Source organism: Halichoerus grypus, chromosome 10 (genome assembly GCF_964656455.1).
Source record: "Halichoerus grypus chromosome 10, mHalGry1.hap1.1, whole genome shotgun sequence".
Taxonomy (NCBI): Eukaryota; Metazoa; Chordata; class Mammalia; order Carnivora; family Phocidae; genus Halichoerus; species Halichoerus grypus.
Window position 1 is genome coordinate 118,416,641 of NC_135721.1, and position 15,166 is coordinate 118,431,806.

The 15,166-nt window shown below is 48.4% G+C and overlaps 2 protein-coding genes and 1 long non-coding RNA gene across 14 annotated transcripts in view; 2 read left to right on the forward strand and 1 right to left on the reverse strand.

The window, feature by feature from the left end:
• Positions 1-6,988, forward strand: part of RALGAPB (Ral GTPase activating protein non-catalytic subunit beta) — an 83,207-nt gene extending 76,219 nt beyond the window's left edge. For all 8 annotated transcript variants that reach the window (XM_078057179.1, XM_078057181.1, XM_036101582.2 and 5 more), the window contains 2 exons: positions 2,022-2,170; positions 2,878-6,988. In XM_078057179.1, coding sequence (XP_077913305.1) covers positions 2,022-2,170; positions 2,878-3,071 — 343 coding nt within the window. In that variant the 3' untranslated portion in view covers positions 3,072-6,988. The remainder of the gene's footprint in view (positions 1-2,021; positions 2,171-2,877) is intronic.
• LOC144379288 (uncharacterized) overlaps positions 1-15,166 on the reverse strand; it is a 1,054,371-nt gene that overhangs the window by 352,449 nt on the left and 686,756 nt on the right. The window lies entirely within an intron of this gene.
• Positions 8,800-13,444, forward strand: ADIG (adipogenin). The gene is given in 4 exon segments (XM_078057417.1): positions 8,800-8,921; positions 9,299-9,525; positions 13,327-13,404; positions 13,407-13,444. Coding segments are annotated over 4 exon segments (465 nt in total).

Genomic DNA, 15,166 nt, shown 5'->3' on the forward strand with positions numbered 1-15,166 from the left:
TGATAGAAGTTATTCTTCAGTATCACACATTCAGTAAATGAAAGAGAAAGTGATCTGAACTCAGGCTTCTGACCCCAGATGCCAGCCTTATTTCGTACATCAGAGAGCTACCCTTGATATCAAGCTACATGATCTGATTTGTATTGCATTTAAGGTGAATTTGTTCTTAACATCATTAGATTGTTGTCATAGAATTGGAGTAAAGATGGTTTATTTTAACATCATGTTTTTAAATTTCCAGAAAAGGATAAGTCATTCTTTTTTTTTTTTTTATGTTCAGTTAAGCCAGCATATAGCACATCATAAGTTTTTGATGTAGTGTTCAACATTAGTTGTCTATAACACCCAGTGCTCATCACAACACGTGCCCTCCTTAATACCCATCACTCGGTTACCCCATCCCTCCACCCCTCTCCGGGAGGACAAGTCATTCTTAAAACTTCGTGTTTTTTCTGCTGAAGTATTTTAAAGCAAGTTACAAGAGATCCTGACATTTTAAATATATCAGTCTGCATTTCTGAAAAACAAAAACACTTTTCAAATAGATAAAGATAAAATTATCACAATAATAAAATTAGTAATAGTTCCTTAATTTTATCTAGTAACCAGTTCATATCGAAATTTCTCCATTTTCCCTAAAATATCCTTTATAGTTGATTTATTCAAACCAGAATCCACTCTGGGACTTTGCGTCTGATGTTGTTATGCCTTCAGGTGCTTTTACTACAGAACAGCCCTTTTTGTCTTTTTTTTTTTTCTCCATGATGCTGACTTACTGAAGAGACTAGAGTAATTCTCGAGGTGAACTTTTCTAGAACTAGTTTGAAAGAGAACTTTTAAGGGTCTTGTGTTGGTGGTGGTGGTGTTAACGGTTTCAATCTTTTTAGGTCAAAAGTTACAATATGGGGGTGGGGGATGGGTTAGCCCGGTAATGGGTATTAAGGAGGGCACGTACTGCATGGAGCACTGGGTGTTACACAAAAACAATGAATCGTGGATCACTACATCAAAAACTAATGATGTATTGTATGGTGACTAACATAACCTAATAAAATTTTTTTAAAAACTTATAATATGACTAGACTGTAAAAATCGTATTTTGTTGGTAGACTGGTAAAATCAAGAATTTGTCTTGATGACAAAATTAACTATACGATTGATTTTTATATAATGTATTGAAAATTGACTCACTGTTGCTTTGGCCAGAATCACTTTACCTATATAGAAAGAAAGCAAAAAACACCAGAAATGCCAACATACATGTAGCAAGTATCACAGAGTAATAACATGGGTACCTCTAGACGTGGTGACATATCCCTGAGCATGATGGGTGTCTCAGTCTTCTAAAGGCACAGTTGTGACATTAGCACCCATGACCTGTTCAGAGGCTTTGAAGGCTTTGGCCTTGCCAAGATACAGCCATTTATCACCTTTGCTAAGGAGGTCACTTGCAGCTGGCCCAGACTAATGGGCCTCCCAACCTCCTCCCCCCCCACCCCTGAACAAAAATTATATCAGAGGTTCTCATAAGGGGGCCTCAACTGTATTCCCACTTGTGCTTTGAGATGCCAGGGTTGACTGTGGTGGAATTCCCTGCACTCCGGCCACCCCCACATTTGTTCCCTACGAGAAGGAGGGACTCAGTGAAAGAAAGTCCCATAGCCAGTTGCTGGGTTCATAGCTTCCTGCCAGAGATTCCTCTGCCTTCGCGTCCAGCCTTTCTCCCTAGTGGTTGGTTGGTTTTTTTTTTTACCTAGTGGTTTTAAAACACGTTTTTAGCCCCTTTTTTGTCAGTTTGAAAAGCCCAACCCCAGTGATGGGCATTTAGGGCCAGGTGTTGATGGGGGGGGAGGTTGGGTGCAGCAGCATGGGTTCCCAGAAGGAGGACTGAGCAGACGGACACGCTGGCTCTTACCAGACTGTATCAAGCCCGGCGTCACGTGTCCTTCGTTTTCTTACATTACACGTGGGGCACTTCAACTTTTATATGTTTGGAGTAAAAAAAATTTTCTTTTCTTAAGATCTACCACTCTTGAAAAAGAAGTTCCTGTCATCTTTATCCATCCTTTAAACACTGGATTATTCCGGATAAAAATTCAAGGAGCCACTGGAAAATTTAACATGGTCATCCCACTTGTGGATGGGATGATTGTCAGCAGGCGAGCACTTGGTAAGGTCTTCATATATGGCCGAAGAGTGAAGGTTTCTCTCTTTTATTTATTTATTTGTTTGTTTAAACATTTTTATGAACTAAGAAGAAGTAGAAATAAGGAAATGGTGAAATTACTTAATAGATCCCATATGTAGGAAATGCTGTGGTTTGGGGCGCCTGGGTGGCTCAGTTGGCTAAGCGTCTGCCTTTGGCTCAGGTAATGATCCCAGGGTTCTGGGACCAAGTTCCGCATCGGGCTCACTGCTCAGCGGGGAGTCTGCTTCTCCCTCTCCTTCCCCCTGCTTGTTCTCTCTCTCTCTCACTTGCTCTCAAATAAATAAAATCTAAAAAAAAAGAAAAGAAAATGCTATGGTTCTTGTTAAATAAGAAGCATGTTTTGTTCTGTTATGACTGTGCTTCATCTACTTAAGTACACGTAGAACTATGATTCACAGACTTCCAGGCCTGGGAAATCAGATAGCTGTGTATAATCCAGGGCAGGAAAATGGGTTGTCAGACCAGATTTTCGCTTCTGTTTTCCCTTGTCATGTATTTCTTCTAGCAGTTTTATCTTGGTAAAGTGTTGTCCGTCTCTCCAGGGACAGGGAGTTTTGCAAATAGAATGAACTAGGTTTGACTTTGCAGAGAGTATTTCACTTGAATACTGAACAGTTCACCTAGATGGCTAGTTATTCACGTTGATTTTAATACCCTCTGTTTTCAAGGTTTTCTGGTGAGGCAGACTGTAATTAATATTTGTAGAAGAAAGAGACTGGAGAGTGACTCCTACAGTCCACCGCATGTCCGCCGGAAACAGAAAATCACGGACATCGTCAACAAGTACCGGAACAAGCAGCTGGAGCCAGAGTTTTATACTTCACTTTTCCAGGAGGTTGGACTCAAGAACTGCACTTCTTAGATACTGTCTGTCTAGGACTCTTGAACTCCAGTTTGGGGCTATGATATCAGAGCAAAACAATTTGATAGGTGATCACTGTAAAAAGAAAAACAAATCACTCCCCAAGAGCTTACTGTTTAATCACCAGAATAGAAGAAACACATAAACCCATTTGATAGAAGACTTTTGGCTTTCTAGTGAAATGGGCTCCCAGACACAATCATATTCCTGCTGGTAATGATGATATACATTTTAGCCATAAACTTTCTTTTAAAAGTGACAATTTTAGTTAAATATAAGCCTTTTGAGGAGAAAGGCTTTATGCATCTCATTTAAACACATGCATTGGTAGTATCAAATTTGCAAATTAGAAGGTGAAGATAGTTTTATACTTCACTTTTTAGGAGGTTATGTTCAGAATTGAAATCTGTCTCAGAATCTTCCAGGATATTTAAAGACTCATGCTGATGATAGCATGGAGGAGAAGGAAAAAAAATCTCAGCTTTCTGCTCACTTGTAAGTCCATTTGTCGTCCAGCTGTCCAACTGACAGAAATGAGCATAAATGTGTTTTGTTTAGATAAGAAGCCTGACATTAAAATATTTCGTGTTTCCTCCACATTTCACAAAGTTATCGTCCTCATTACTGTACAGATCTATCTGAAGGCCTCAGTTTCTGGGCAGCCCGGGAGCAGATCTACAGTGGAGGCGTGGCCCTGTCCTTTAACGGGGACACAGATGGCATTTGTGGGGTTAAAAGTTGTAAGACAGCAGCGATACCTCCACTCTCTCCATTGCTGTTTGTGGCTTGGGGACATGATGACAGGCCAAACATTTGTAATTCCTTGGTAATTTCTTGGTTAAATTTTGAGAAATGTAAGCTCACAACAAGGGTTGAAAATTATTTGATTTCATCCATTGTCTCTTATTTCAGGACCAAGCAGGAAACTGCAGTAGTTTATGAAGGATTGTAATTTGGGGTTCAGGAAATAGCCTCTCAACGCTACTAATTCAGATCTCTCCCAGAGAGCTACTGGATTTCATCATAATTGACAAACGTTAGTGACCACCCCCCAGGGTGGCTGCTCTTAGAAATGGCTGTTGTGATCATGTTTTCTGGACCTTTGCCAGCTGAAGGCACAACAAATCCCTGCCCGGGTTTTGGAAATACTTCTGTTACCTCACTGCTACTTTTCTGCCAGGGATAAATGTTTTGAGGTGGCCAGACCCAGAACAACCTTCCAAGGATTCCTGTTACAGTGCTAGAGTATACACTGCTCGTTTCTCCTATTCTTCTCTGCTTTCTTCTTTATTAAGATTATTTTATGTTAAGAAAATAAGTGACATTTGAAGTCCAAAGAGGAGTCCTCACAGCTGTGTTAAGGGTGGTTTCCCGCGTGAACTCTGGTGTCAATAGACTCTGTAGGTCAGGGCCGCAGTGGTGTGTTTGGTTTGATGTTTGGGGAGTTCATTCGAGGGTCGGGGATAATGTAGGGCCTAGTTCCCTGTGCAGGTATTTCTATTCCAAAAGTATGTATTTTGTCATCTGTGAGCAAGAAATGTGGGTATCATAGCAGCTCTTGGTTTTAAGTTTGTTGTACCCTTTTCATGTTTGTTTTAAGCTCAGGTAAAGGTTACCTCCTCCTTCTATGACTCCAGTTTCCATTCAGGGTATGATATTATTGAATAATTGATTTTCTTTTTAATCTGGGCAATAAATCAGTGTTTCCAGATGGTAGCATGGGGGTAGGGGGTGTAGGATAAAGATGAGCAAATTCTACCCTAAAAATGTTTTATTAACTCAGCAGGTATAAGGTGAGGTTTAACAACTTTCATGGAAATTCCAGATTGACATTTCAAGGAAAAAATGGGCCCTTTTTCTAGTGGACATGAACAAAGAGGGCTTAAATTGGTAGGCAACTTATAACATTCCAGAGGTTAAAAATAACGGATGTAGGTATACTTCCTCGGTGTGATTCTTCAAATGAAACTTTTACCTTTAGCATAGTTTTACTGTCAGCAAAATATACTGTGATGTGCGTGTTGAGGGTAGGCTTCCTGATCCTTCAGTTTGCTCTAATTTCTGGCAACTCTTTGTAATTCTCATGACTGATAAGTGAATAACCGTGTTGAATGCGGTTTGTAATCTGGAAGCCTATGATCTCCCAGGGAAGGAGGGATAGATTTAGAGCTGTGCAGCCCCTGAAGGCATGAGACCCCAGTGCGTACAGCACAAACAGAATATAGGGTACATATACCTCGTGAGGTGCTCCTTCCTTCTGCTCAAAATAACATTTATCTAAAAAGGGAGTGCGGTAAGAACCCTTGGAAACTTTTACAAGTATGGGTTTGAGTTCATGGTCACTAAGTTCACCCAACTGCCTTTGTCAAAAATCACTTTGAGTAGAATAATGCCAGAGGAGCATATTTAGTCGCTAGTAATAACCTTTAGTAGTCCACTTGATAAATTTGCTAGGGTGTTTTCATAATACTTTGAAGGGAAGCGAGGACCACTTTGGTCTGTGGCTTAAACAGTGTAGTTGCTGCATGTGACAGGTGTTATCAGGGTGGATGAGTGTGGCATTTGGTGACAAGGAAAGCATTACCCAAGGGACAGAGGCAGGTAGCCCCTCATAGTCCTTTTTCCCATTCGGGAGATGGGGGCTTTCCTCCTCCTTTCTGGTTGGGAGCATTGACGACAGTGAGGAGGCTTTGCCTTTCCTCGGTCAGCCAGCTACCACTTTTGTCCCGTGCTTCCTCCTAAGACCTCCTCCTACCTAGCATTGGCCCTCTGAAAGGAACAGTTACATGGTGGATTCACCCCCTCCTGCCCTGGCCATACACACCCCCACGCACGCATGCTGTCCGCCATTTCCTGGTCCTCGATTTCAGGACAGCCCATTCTCCTCTGGACTCACTTAGAAATACAAAAGACCTACATCTTTGGCCAGTAATGTCAGTTGCCCACAGGTTGTGTGGATGAGGCCTTTATGAATGGTTACTTTCTACATACCGTGGGGAGGCATTTGTCAGGCTCTGCAGAGTGATTTTCAGAGGGACAGTCTTCGGGAGCATTTATTTCCGTTGGAAGGTGAGACTTTACCCAAGGTGGAAATCAGCTTTGCTCAAAGACCTGTTTTGTGGTAGATGGTAAAGATGTATTGGGGGTAATTTGACACTCCTGCTGGCAGTGGTTCTCCATTCAGCATTTTAAAACCCGTTCAGTTTATATCTTCCTGAAAAGAATTGATTTCTGTGTTTACATGATACAATTAAGTTGAATTAGATGGTCTGTTTTAAGGATTTCCGTGACAGCCTCTTTCCCCGAGATGGAGAGAGAGGAGGTAATCCACCCGCTCAGTGTGGAATCAAACTGTGGGTTCTCGGTAGCTGAAGAAGCCATGTACCGTATAGCGTTTTTCTCAGAGTATCAACTCACGTTCTTCAGATGCTTTTCTTTTTTTAATGGTGAGGGAAAAGGTGTAATTTGGGATTCCACAGTGCCTTGCATACAGTAGGCGCCCAATAAATATTTGTTGAAGCAAACCAAGTTTCCCAAGTCCTTGCCTCTGGCAGTGACCAAGAACATCTTTCTCCTCTGAAGGGCTTGGCAGTTGTGGCTAAAAAATAAGCAGTATCATTATTTGCTTGAAATCACATATACAATTTGTATGAATTTCGGTATGTTGCCAAGACATGATCTTTTTCTTATTGTATTTTCTGTAAATATTTCTGGCACTGAACTGTAAAGTAAAGGCGAAATGTAAATACGAAGGTGTACCTGTGTCTCTTGCCTCCTGTTTTCTCTTCCTCAGTTAGGGGACAAGGCCCAGAGGCTTTGTTTGTATTTATGCTGATCCTTTGTCCAGAAGAAACCCATGGAATATTGAATGTAATACATTTAGTCAATTAAATTTTAAGGAGATTCTTATCTAATAATGTTGTGTGTGCTTTTGGTGACAGGTGGGGTTTGACTCCTGCACGGGTGTTTCTCATTTACTCTTCCCAGGGTGCGTGTGCTCTGCTTTGCCTGACCTTCATAATTTAGATCGGTGGGTTTTCACGCTGGTTTTGTAGAGTTTCACGGAATACCCAAAATTAGATTAGTTTTTAAAAATAATTTTTAACCGAGTTATAATTGACATACAGCATTACATTAGTGTCAGGGAACGACATAGTGATGTACTGTTCTTGTACACGATGAGTGGCTTACCTGCGTAGGTATAAGCTCCTCCGTCACCGTACGACGTCGCCGCAGCGCTCGTGTGATGCGATCACAGCCAGCGGGAGCCCCCGTGTGGAGGCTGCTGTTCACCAAGCGGCTGGCTGCACCAAACCCGGGCCCTGCCGGGGCTAGCAGTCAGCAGAGGGGAGACGCAGAGGAGGTCACCCTCCCCCCACCCACTGCCCCTGTGAGTAGGGTTGGCTTGAGAAGGGTCCACGCAGCCCGATTAGCGCCTTCCTGCCTAGACCATGTGTGTGGGGTGGTTGTACCACCCAGGGAAACAGCAGTGAGAATGGTTGACTCGACGGGACCTTAACATGTGACCCCCTGAGCTGCCTCCCCTGTGGTTGTGTGTCCGTGCCTGCTCTGCCTGCAGGACCTCCGGCTGCTCCTTGGTGGCCAGCGGTGCGTCAGGCTGATTGCAGAGTGGTCCTGTTTCGGGCTCTGGGGAGAGGATGTTCAAGCCTTCCCCACCGGTGCTGCTCAGCCCCTTCAGGAGCCAGAGCCAAGAGATCCCAGCCTGAACCACTCTCGGTCTGGGCCTCTGGGCCCTGAGGGGCACAGCCTGCCAAGGCACTGTTCTTCTCGGACACGCCTTCTAATGCTGTCTGCCCGGGCTGCCTCTTCTGGGGACTCCAGTCATCCCACCATTGGGCTGAGACCGTCTCTAAGCCACTGGCTTCCAAGCTCCAGCTCTCCCCGCCCCTCCCCTCCTTCCACCCCTTCCCTGTTTTTTTCTGTGGCTGGCCCTCTTGCCTTTCACCCTGAGCTGGTGTCCTCCAGTAAGGGGGTCCGTCCACCCCATGTCTCCCCCAGGTCTGCCACCCACTTCTTGCAGCTGCTCTCCCACCTGGAACTGGTCGGCCTGACAAGTTGCTGTGGCGCCAAAACCAGGGCTGCATCCGACTGGTTGCTCATTACCATGGTGTCCTAAGCCTCACCTGGAGGTTCTGACTCAGTAGAGCAGGGGGAAGGGTAGGAATTGGTGTGTTTCACAGACACTTGCCCGTAGTGACTGACGTAGCTGGTCCAGGACCCTCTTGGGGCCTGCAATGCTCCTGCCCCCGTCCCTTCCACAGGCACCAGCCATTCCTCCTGTGAGCTCCCCACACCTGTCAGGCTCCCTGTCTGGCCAGAGTCTCCCTCCAGCTCGGGGATGGCTCCTTCCTGCCACGGGGCCTGGCACATGGAGGTGCACTACTGCATGAACGAATGACAGATGAGGTGGGAAGAGAGAAGAATGGCATTGAGAGTGTTCTCTCTCCTTGGGAGACGAACAAGGCTAACCACTTAGAAGCCCCTCACTGAAAACTCTAATAAGGAGAGGTGCCCAAGTTGCCAGATTAAATATTTATTGAGGGCCTACTGTGTGTTATAAAGTTTTTAAATGGCAACCCAGTGACCCAGGCTGGCCCAGCAGACTTGTTTTCTTGAGCCAACAGTGTTTCAGTGCTTGATGCAACATTTTTAAATTGGGAGATTTCACATAAAAATGCAGATTTGGGGGGCTCTCTTGGGAAAGGAGATGTGGCACTACTGGGCCTGCCTCTCCCACGCAGCAGTTAACTGCCTGAAGCTGCAACAGCTGCCTGCTTTGGACGCGCCAAGCTCCATCCAGGTCGCCGCAGCCCCCGCCACCGCCACCAAGTGCGGATGTGGGCACCTCTAGCCAGAAGGGCAGGCCGGCACCTGGCTGGCCCGAGGGGATCTGTGACCTCAGACTTGAACAGCCACCTGGGGGCGATGTTTGTCCCATCATTTATTCTTCTCTAACTTTTAGCAGCTTGCGGAGGTAAGAATTCTTTCCATCTTACAAGAGGATCCAAGGAGGTGTCCCATGAACCCATAGCATCTTCGCAGGGATTCGGACCCAGGCCTGCCTGCCTGGAAGCCTGGGCTTCTGTTCTTGGCCGAACTGTCTCACTGCCGCTGGCTTCCACCCGCTCATCCAAAAGCACTCGTCCAAAACAGCTCTCCCTTTGCCTGAAGGACACTGTGACGTCCTTGTTATGTCACCCGCTCAGTCACAATTGGGCCGAGAGCAGAGTGTGGCCGGGCCCACTGGGTCCCCAGGGCAGCCCCACCGCGCAGCCCAGGCAGGCCTGGCTCAGCCACGCACGCACCACGAGGTACCCCCTGGTGCCGCTGGTGAGCGACCTCACGTTTTCTCCCCTGCTGCTCCGGCTCTGCCTGCCCGTGAGCTTGCTGTTGGTCCTGCTGATCGTCTGGCTCCGCTTCTTACTGGGCCAAGGTGAGCCGCCCGGGCCGGGCCCTAAGCGTGGAGCTGGGCGGGGGGATCCTGGAGCAAGTGCAGAGAGAATTTCCTTCATGCGCCTTAACCGCTGGCTGAGACAAGCAGTCACCTGTAGGAGCAAAGGATTAATTGAGTAGTTTAGAGGCCAAGAGTGAGCCCCTGAGTTGGAGAAGCAGTGTGTGTGCACACCTGTGCCCCGTCAGGGCCACTGCTTGGCACAAATCAGAGGTGGCCCCTGCCCCCAGATGAACTGGTCAAAGGGACCCTTTCCTGTGACTAGCCAGGGCACAAGGCTGGGGGAACAAGGTATGGGCTGGACTTCAGCCCCTCCCAGTCCCTCAGCTGGGTACTTTTGTGCAGTAAACAACTTACACAATGGGATATGGCAGCCCTAGGCGTTTATCAGGTGCCAGGAGACCACTCACACTTTCTGCCCAGACTATACATCAGGGAGGCATCTGGGTTCTCGGGGTCGCAAGATCATGGAGGCTGACGGACACTTGTCCTGAGCTCAGCATGCCACCCAGAGGAACAGGGGGCAGGGTGCAGCTGGCCACAGCGGAAGCTGGGGGCCGGTGGCAGGGACGGCCTTCTGCTCCGCGGGTATCCTATCTCCCTGGGCGCTCACCTCACCACGGGGCCTCTCCGCGGGGACCTTCCACCTCCTGCTTCTCAGGTCCAAGACCTCTGGTCAGCTAGGCAGGGAGGGTGCTGACGTGCGGCCAGCTCCGGTCAGACGGCATTGAGACAGGGTAAGCGGTTCATCCCCAGATCTGCCCCACGTTCTCACGCGTGAGGGCTGGTGATGGCGTCATTATTGGTAGTTCCTGGCGAGAACGTCCAGAAAATGTCTGTTTACATCCTCCTATTCCCAGGGTGGGCCACAGCCCTCCCTGAGGGGTGCACCTCGGGCGTCCGGGGCTGGCTGGTGGGAGTCAGGGCACATGTCCGTGAGGTGGCTGTAAAAGGCATCTCTCTGGAGGCTAGGACGTGGGCCCGCATTTTAGCCTTGCCCCTTCATCGCTCAGGATAACTGCTCGCCTTTTTTCAACACTGTACTAAAGGTTGTGCCAAACAAGATGACGTGCGTCATCTCATTTAATCCTCAGAATAACCCTGCGAAGTAATCCTTACCGCACAACTGAGGAAACCAGGGCTCGGGGAGAGAAGCCGCGGGCCCAGGTCACACACCTACGAGGTACTTGGTGCCGGTTATCCGGTGCCCCATCCTGGCTCTGCCTCCCCCGGCTCTGTGACTTCGGGCAAGTCCTCTCCGAGCCTTGGGTTTCTCACCTGCAGGACGGAGATAATATCGGCCCCTACCCTTTGAGGCTGTGGAGAGATGCGTGTGCAGGGCGGGGCAGCCAGGACGTGTATACACGCGGGCACACGGTAGGTGGTCACAGGCTGCGGAATAACCCGTTTCCGTGATGATTTTGTCGAGGTGGGAGGAAGCGTAGGCCTGGCTTCGGACGGCTTCTCTGGAGGCAACGTGGCACCTCACCTACGGTCTAAGGCACTGATCTCCAGCAATTCATTCTCCTTGAAGGCCCTGCTCTGAAACCACCCACAGCCTGCCCCGTCCTGACCTTTTCTCAGACTTTCTCCCACGTCTCACATGGCCCTTCACAAGAAGGCATTTGGTAATTTGCAATGACCAGAAGCTGTCCTTAAAGTGAGGGGAGCGGTCTTCTCGGAGCTCTTAGCATCGGAGCTCTTAGCATTGTTGCCCTGGTCACGTCCTTGTGCCAGGGTCTGGGCCTGCCGGGGTTTGGGGGAGCTGCTTCTCAAGGACGCCCTGGCCGGCGGTTTTCTCTTCTGCTGTGGATCTCTTCATTGGAATCAGTTTGGCCTGGAATCCGGTGCGAAAAGCAGACAGGACTAGCTCTGACCCTCCCTGCTCAGCAGGGCAGTTCCAGGGCCTGGAAGGTGGCCAATTTGAGCAGGGAGTGCCATGTGGCCCAGGAGGACGGAGACGGGGCAAGGGGAGAAGGGAGCTGCCTGGCAAGTTTGGCACTGGGGCAAGAAAAGGTCGTGGGCAGCTGAGCCCTGGAGAAGCCGGCCAGTGGGGACAACACTAATCCCGGACCATGACAGGAGGAGAGGATGAAGCCACGTGTGCCCTTCAAGGGGAAGGGGCTCCTCTGAGGACATTTCCTTTGTGATCAGAAAGGAATTTGCAGAAGGAAGAAGAGAAACCTTCAAAGAGATGGATTTAGGGCTGAAACATGCCTGTTGAGGGTCCTGCTCACCTCATGGTGATCCTTGGAGCGAGGTGTTAAGTGCAAAGCTGCCTCTGAATCCCCCGACTTTAAACACGTGCACCCCATGGAATCGCAGGGCACTGGTGCCGGGAGGCTGATCGGAGTCCAGCACCACCGCTTCTGGCTGTGAGCCTGGACAGTCCACCTTTCTGAACCTTCCTCATCCGTAAAATACAAGTAACACTAGTAATTGCCTTCAAGACGTCGTTAACAGGATTAAATGAGAAAATGCACGTGAAACACTTAGCAGGTAGCATGTGTTCAAAAACCAATCACAATCTGTAGTGAAGAGCAGTCGCTTCAAGCCCTCACACTGATTTGTTTTTGGTTTTTTGGGTTTTTTTTAAAGATTTTATTTATTTATTTGAGAGAGAGAAAGCATGAGAGAGGGGAGGGTCAGAGGGAGAAGCAGACTCCCTGCCGAGCAGGGAGCCCAATGCGGGACTCGATCCTGGGACTCCAGGATCATGACCTGAGCCGAAGGCAGTCGCTTAACCAACTGAGCCACCCAGGCGCCCCCCTCACACTGATTTGTAAATCCTCATCACTGCCAACTTGGATGAGCACCTGTTGTACATGGTCTACGTCAGTTAAACCCTCCTCCTAGGGCTGTAATATGCCCATTTTACAGATGAGGAAATGGAGCCCGCCTTTTCTGTCTCCTGCTCTTGGCCTGCAAGCAGAGGGCTCTCTTCGGCCTCCGTTACTTCTCTGTCACCAGTGAGACACCTTAAGAGTATAGTGAGAAGGAGAATTCCCCCATCCCTTCTCCTTTCTCCTTCACCTTGCCTTCCCCAGAGACGTCACGGTAGCGAGCTCATGCACCTATCTAACGACACATGCAGGTTTTCCAAAAAAGTGTGGGCAGATTGTTACTTGTTTTTCCAAAAAAAAAAAAGCAGAGGAGATCCTACCCTATACATTTCTCTGAAACTTGCTTGTGATGTATCACAGACATCCTGCAAGTCGAAAGCTACATTTAACAGCTTCTGACATGCCACTGGATGGAGAGGCAGCTCTTTATGCAGTGCGCCTGTCCCACACCTGTGTCACCCAGACCTCTCAGGATGGACACACACACACACACACAAGAGTTTCCAGGGTATTTTATTGCTTGTGCATGTTTCACCACAAAACAGTGCTGCAGAGAAATCTTGCACATATATGCTGAGATATTTGTTAATAAATGGACTGGTGGACGAATGGATGGATGGGCCAATGGTTGGGTTTTTGTCTCCTCAGTGCCCGCTCTTGGACCCACCCAATGCAAGTAGGTCATTTGTTCGCCTCTAGGGCCTGTCCCTATTTAGTAGGTGGTATGGCCACTTTCTGAGTCCTAGGACAACATTTTTTGGTCCCCGGTCACCTTCAATGTCCTCAAGTCTTCCTGAGATCTCAGGGCTGTCCCATATGTCATGGGTCTGCCTTGGCCCCTTGGTCTCAGACAAGGTTACAGGGATGCCCAGGCTTGGCAGGGGGCTCCTTTTGGGTCAGGATGTGACCACCCAAGAGGCCTTATCTTGTACCTCCACAGATTCAGAGGAAAATGACTCAGATTTATGCTTTGACTGGGAGCCCTGGATCAAAGGTCCAGCCCAGTTTTGGGGGGAGGGATACTCTGTAGCTAAAAGGAGGAGAGGCCCTGCTGGTGAGCCTGTTCAGCCAGGTGAGACCCTTCTGGGGGGCAGGGGGCAGGAATGGGGAGCCTCGGGTCCTACCCAAAGCCTAGGGCGGCTGCCATGTTGCAGGTCCGCTTCCTCCACCACGCTGGAGAGCTTGTTGTCTCTGCCATGTTGAGGAACCCTCTGCTTCGTTCTGTTGGAGACCTGTTTTCACCATGTTGGAGGACCAGCCTCCTCTGCCATGAAGAGTTCCTTTACAAAGGTCCCCTACCCTTTACCTCCATGACCTCACCTCCCACCACTCTCCTTACTTAGAGTCTTTGCACTGACCGCTCCCTCTGCCTGGAACTCTTCTCCCCCACATCCACTTGGCGCACTCCCTCACCTCCGAGGTTGAGCTCAAATGTCCCCCTTACTCTGCTCTAGATTGTATTCTACCATAGCACTTACCACCTCCTGACGTGCCCGATAATTGATGCTCCAAACCCAAAGCCCTCCCAGCACTCCTGACACACAGCTATTTGTAGGGGGAATGACACAACGCCAGTGATGATGCTCCCTGATAGTCTTTAGACACTTAAGAGGCAGCAGGGCCGAGCACTTCCCTTTCACAAGCTCATTTATGAGATCCTATGAAGAGGGTATTATTCTTACCTCCATTTTGCAAATGAGAACTCTGAGTGGCAGAGCAGTAAGTAACTTGCCCAAAGTTATTGAACACCTTGGAAAGGCCTCATCCATTCCAGTGCAGTTAAATGTCATCCCCGTGTCAATGACCCCAATGCTCTAATGGTCCTTCTCAGCTCTATTATAAGAGCCCCATGCTTGCTTTAATGTTCTGCTGTCTCTTGTCTTAAAATGTTTAATTTTTGAATGAGGGGCCCCACACATTCATTTTTTTAACGGGCCCACAAAGTATGTAGCCTGTCCTGTTTGTGTACAATTAGTGGGGTAAGAAAAGGAGACTTTTGGACTCTGCTCCAGAATCTTGTCCCATTCATATAGAACCCTTCCCATCCCATCATGTATCTGTTCCTCTCTCACTCTTTCAATCCATTGTCATCCCTAGGCCCAACCTTCCATGCTTTTCCAGCCTGGCTTTCCTGGAGTCAGCGGAAGGGTGGTGGTGGTAACCGAGGTGGATGGGAGAGACTCACTGGTGCGGGAAGAGGACTCTGGCAAGTGAGGTGCTTCCCTGGGGTCCCCAACTCCCCTCCTCCACCGATGGACTCAGGAAAGCCTCCAGAAGACCCAGCTCCTCTCTCACTACAGATGATCTCCCAGGGTCCCTGGGGAGGAGCCTGAGCCTGTGAAGATGGGATAGGCACTTGGGGAGAATTTGGCCACCTGAACTCAGATGAGGTCCTAGGACAGGGCTGGGCCAGAAGGTGTGGGTCCGTATTAAAGAGACGAAGGGGTTCCTGTGCTCAGGAGACCCCTGATAAACACACTGGGCCTAGGCATTCATTTAACAAGCTGTGGGCTCTGGGTCCAACCCCCAGCACTGACTCCAACCGTCCTTGACCATCTTTGGGAATGCCTGACTCTCTCCCACCCTTTCAAAGGGTTGGGGGATCTTGCCCTCAGCTCCCATTCTAAAATTTCACACTCCTTGATTCGCCTTTAGGTTGACTTCAATAACAAATACTCCTTTTATAAATACAGAGCGGCTACCATATGCCTAGTTATAAAAATAGCTCACATTTAGTGAACATCTACCGTGTACCAGGCGCTTTTCCATGTGCCTTATAC